Below are 4,572 nucleotides of genomic sequence, written 5' to 3'. Positions count from 1 at the left end.
GATGCACCACGATTTTATCAAAACTTCTTTATCAGTATCAGTTCTTGATCGCAATTTCTTTTTTAAGAAACACTCGCAAAAAATTTCTGTCAAGAAAATGCGTGTCATGTTCCTTCAGTTTCCAGACATGTTTCGGTGGCTTTTGAAGGAGTACATGTAGTGATTATGTATTGAATTTGGCTCAGTCTATATATGAAATTATGGATGTTCACTAGTTCACTTGTTTTATCTAATGTGCTGTGATATTCTACTTTTATCTGCTCTTCTTTATTTCCGTTTTGTAAGACTGGAAATTTTGGATTTCTGTCAATTACTTTTGGGGATATATATGCCACCGCAGTAACAAAGGCTGGCAACGTTTAGTAACATAGCTACCTGAGATGAGCTTGTTCTGTTCTTTAGTTTTGAGAGATCTTTTGACTCCTAAAGGCATGTCATGCCTCTTCCGTTTTCAGATATCTTTTGTTGGCTTTAGGAGTACATATATTGCATGTAGTGACTGGAGTTCACACTTGTTTTATCGAGTAAAATACACGGTCAGTACATAAAGTTGTCGTGGATGTTTAGTTTGGTACATAAACATAGAAATTGATTAGTTCAATATACATAATCTTGTGTGAGTGATGCAGGTACAAATCAGTCCAGCTGAGCGCACGGGCGTTCTGCAATGAATGATCATCCCACCTGCATTACGAACCACCGATTAACACATGGAAGAAACACTGGCAAACACACCATGGGAAGTTGCCAAGTTGGGAACCAAACTGAACTGAAAGAAACGCAGCTGTGCGAGTCATGCATGGAAAAAAAATGTCCACAAAACGAGCTACACGAAAAGGTATTAAACAACCAGGTACACCAGGCATCTGTTCGATTAAAACAAAGCTTATTTAGCTTCTTGAGGATGACCTGCTCCATGAAAACAAAGCTTATTTAGCTTCTTGAGGCATCTTATACGGAGCGTTCCTTAGAGCTTCAATATCCTTATGACCGGCTTTTACAACGTCAACAACGCCGCGGCGGTCTGCTCTGAGAAGGTATTTCTTCGCAACTCTATAGCCATCCACGTAAGAAAACCCGTCTTTTTTCCATGTCAGACGACACTGCTCAGCAGCTACCGTTGGCTTTGGATCAATCGTCATTGCCTCCAGCGCGACAGACTTCTTGAGGATATGAAGCGCCAACTCCAGCTGATCTTTCTCACCATAAAATCCTGTAATATCCACCAACTTGAGATGGGAGTATGGCTTTGGGGGGAGGCTCCTTAGCTTGCCATCAAGCTTGCGGTATCGTACACATTCACAGTCCATCCACATCTGTCAAAGCAACAAGCATGCATCTAAGCACCACTTAACAAAATAGAGGTTGCTCCCAAGCCCAGACAACCACCCAAGTGAAAACAAATCCTCTAAATAATATGTGTCATAATTTCACTTTCTACATACCAAGAAGCAAATATAAAAATAAAAACTGCTATGCTTAGTGGCTAAGTTATAGTGCGATCCGTAGTCCACTAACACTGGTTAGGAAGTTCTAAGATGATCTATTGGTTGGACTGGAAAAACTTTACAGTATATGAGTCTGTACAAGAAAGACAAGGCGTGCTGACATAAATGTCTGAAACAATACTGTCTACTTGCTCTTTTGCACAACTCACATACAGTCATTTTTTTTCCTACCCAACTAACAGATCATCCATATTGTCATCATCATAATACTCCACTAACTCTCATGATTGTACGCATAGTCTAATCTACACCTACATATACACATAAAAAGCCTTCTCCTTACCAAAGTACAGAGTGACTAACTATATGGTACCATTTCAGCATACTTCCCTATCACTGTTAATTTGATCTATGGTGGCCAGCTTATATGTAAGGTATACTGCACATCTTTCCAAACTTTGTCTAAATGGCTCAAAAGATTTAAAGCTTGTAGACTCCCTATTTGTTTAAATCAACGGGATGATTTATTGGAACAACATATTACACAGTTAAAGGCAAATTCCTTTTTGCTGAGATCAGCCTGAGTCATATGTAAAAAACATGCATATTACAAATTGAAATGACAGACTTACATGAAACTCCAGCTTTTCCATTAAAGGAGCAGCCTCCAAAACGGAGGCAAAATCAAGGACATCGGACTTCCTTTTCGTCAGGGATAAAAAGGTTATTTCCAATCTCAGGTGCCTTAGATGGATAAATTTGAGAGGCTTCTCCGGTAAAATAGCTCTCTAACACATACACAAAAAAAAAATGGAAGTTACAAAATAAATCCAGTCAAACAATAGGGATGCATATAAATATTGCAAATCTGAAAGACGAAATGCAGCTCGAACCTCAAGTTCTTCACATTTTAGAGACATCATCTCCAGTCGACGCACCGTACTGGGCAATTCAGTGGAGATATATGCAAGAGCTGAGCAAACATCTGATGACTCTATGCTTAAGTTTGTCAAAGTTACAGGAGGTGCTATCGGTATCGATGGACCTTCGTATTTATATTCAAGTGTTGTCAAGCCATAATTCAACTTTATCTCTTGAAGCAAGGGGCAGTGAAAGACACGCAAATGCTTAAAGTGGTCTGAGAGTTGAGGTGTCTTAATGGCTGTGAGCATTCGACAACGAGCAACTCCAAGAAACTCCAAAACATTGCAGTTGGACAACAGAAGTTGAAGTTCTTCGTCGGTAATATTTACATCCATTAACATAAGCTTTTTAAGGTTTAGAAAAGCTTTGAAGTTTGCAGGCTTATTTAGAGAAACAGAACCAAGTGTCAACGATTGGAAGATGGAACTCTTGGTAGCATCGAAAAGCTGAAAAGGGAACTTGTAGTGTTCCATTATAGGATGCACAGATGTAAAATTAAGAATAAGCTGATTTGTCTTTGCTGCAATAGCAAAGTTCAGCCATCTATCAATGTGATTAGCATGTTCATCGTTTAGTGAAAAATCAACTTCCCTTTTCTCAACCCCTACTCCAGAGTGTTGTTTTAAGACTGCATCAATTCTCTTAAGAACTTCTTGTATAGGATGGAGAATAAAAGGTCCTACTTTATAACTCCTTCGCATCACTGATCTAAAAGAAAACTCCAAGTTTGTTCGGCTACACCAAACATATCTCCAGTGCTTCGATACAATGCTTGTCCTCGCAGCCTCTTTTAACGGTAACAATGATATGATGTGGCATAATATATCCTGCAGCAGAGAAACAACGATATTATAATACTCCCTCCGTCCCAAAATTCTTGTCTTAGATTTGTCTAGATACGGAACGTGACTTGATACATCCGTATTTGGACAAATCTAAGACAAGAATTTTGGGACGGAGGGAGTACTAGATTGTTCAAAAGCAACAAGAGAATATGTTCTTAACGACAATGGAGTATCACTACTTGATTCCAATTTGACATTTCTTACCATGGGTAAGTCGCTCAACTGAGAACTTGGTCTCTTTCTTTTGACCATTGCTCCATTTGGTTTATCCTTCGAACTTCTCCTTCGCTTTGCCATCCAGGATTATGTCTGTAAGGAAAATTTGCATGAGAATCATATAGCAGCATGCCATCACAAACTACTGCCTACTAGATGATGTCCCGCATGCTAAAACAAATGCATAAATAGGTTCTTAAAAAGAATTAAAATTGAGGAAAATCGTAAGAGTGTTCTCGGTTTACATTTTATTAGAAACAATAGAACCTACAATGTATGTTACAAAATGATGTATAAAAAACAGAAAACACTTATATTAACTGGATTGTTTCGACTTTTTACCACAAGAATATGACAGCTCACCTGTCACTACTCATTTGTCCTAACCAAAATAATAATAAGCTGGAAAAGCAGATTCAGTATGCTAGCAGCTTCCTTGTGCTAGTGCTTTGCATTTCTTAAGTCGCCGAGAAGGCAACCAGAACAAATTGGAGGATGGAGATCAAGATATTAATCTTTGGGTGTTGCTCCATACTGCTGGCAGAAGGCTACAAGTTTGGGTAAAAAAATACACAATGAAAAATAACGAGATTGAAGAAAGTACTACTGTGTGAATTTTTTTATAACACAAATACCTATTCAGATTCGTCTAGTGAGGCGGCGGCGCGATGTAACCGGCCGGGGTGGGATGAAGCCAGCCGGGTCTCTGGAGGAAAGGAACCGGAGGGAGGGAGGGTCGTGGTGGGTGGTGGTGCGAAGGCCGCTGGGCCGGCCGAGGAGGTCGGGACTCCGGGAGCTGCTGTCGACGACCAGGCAGCGGGAGAAGGGGATTGGACAGAAACGGGATCTCTGACGGCCACGGGGGCGGCGGCTCCTCCCACGTCCGACCTGACCGGTAGTGCCCTACGTATTTATTATTTTCTAAACGAAATTGGCGCATAGAATTGGAGTATTCTCGAATTGTAGTAGTCTCATACAAGTACAAGTCGGAATATGACTGTGTTAAAAAAAAGTCGGAATATGACTCAAAAGAAAGAGTACGAGTTTGATCTACTTGCCTGTTTTCTTTAATATACCTATATACTACGATGAGATTGGTTCGTTAATAATCAAGATTGCATCCAATATTACATGGAGTT

General features: G+C 39.9%; 1 protein-coding gene across 2 annotated transcripts; it reads right to left on the bottom strand.

Annotated features, from left to right (window-relative positions):
* Positions 1–742: 742 nt before the first annotated feature.
* LOC119364874 (putative F-box/LRR-repeat protein At3g28410) lies at positions 743–4,302 on the bottom strand. Of its 2 annotated transcripts, XM_037630436.1 has the most exons (6): positions 4,069–4,302; positions 3,797–3,981; positions 3,422–3,526; positions 2,342–3,199; positions 2,081–2,236; positions 743–1,316 (listed from the first exon to the last, which is right to left on the bottom strand). In XM_037630436.1, exons 3-6 carry the CDS (start codon positions 3,512–3,514, stop codon positions 930–932), a joined length of 1,494 nt encoding a protein of 497 aa, XP_037486333.1. In that variant the 5' UTR covers positions 3,515–3,526; positions 3,797–3,981; positions 4,069–4,302; the 3' UTR covers positions 743–929. The 2 variants fall into 2 exon arrangements, with proteins under 2 accessions (XP_037486333.1, XP_037486332.1); XM_037630435.1 differs by lacking the exon at positions 3,797–3,981.
* Positions 4,303–4,572: the final 270 nt, after the last annotated feature.

This window comes from Triticum dicoccoides, chromosome 2B, assembly GCF_002162155.2.
Source record: "Triticum dicoccoides isolate Atlit2015 ecotype Zavitan chromosome 2B, WEW_v2.0, whole genome shotgun sequence".
Lineage (NCBI taxonomy): Eukaryota > Viridiplantae > Streptophyta > Magnoliopsida > Poales > Poaceae > Triticum > Triticum dicoccoides.
This window is presented reverse-complemented; position numbering and strand designations above follow the sequence as displayed.

Coding starts and splice junctions, on each gene's coding strand:
- LOC119364874 (XM_037630436.1), bottom strand. CDS start 3,514: ATGGCAAAGCGAAGGAGAAGTTCGAAGGATAAACCAAATGGAGCAATG. Junction 3,200..3,421: donor AGTTGAGCGACTTACCCATG/GTAAGAAATGTC, acceptor TCTCTGCTGCAG/GATATATTATGCCACATCAT. Junction 1,317..2,080: donor TGGAAAAGCTGGAGTTTCAT/GTAAGTCTGTCA, acceptor TTGCTTTGACAG/ATGTGGATGGACTGTGAATG.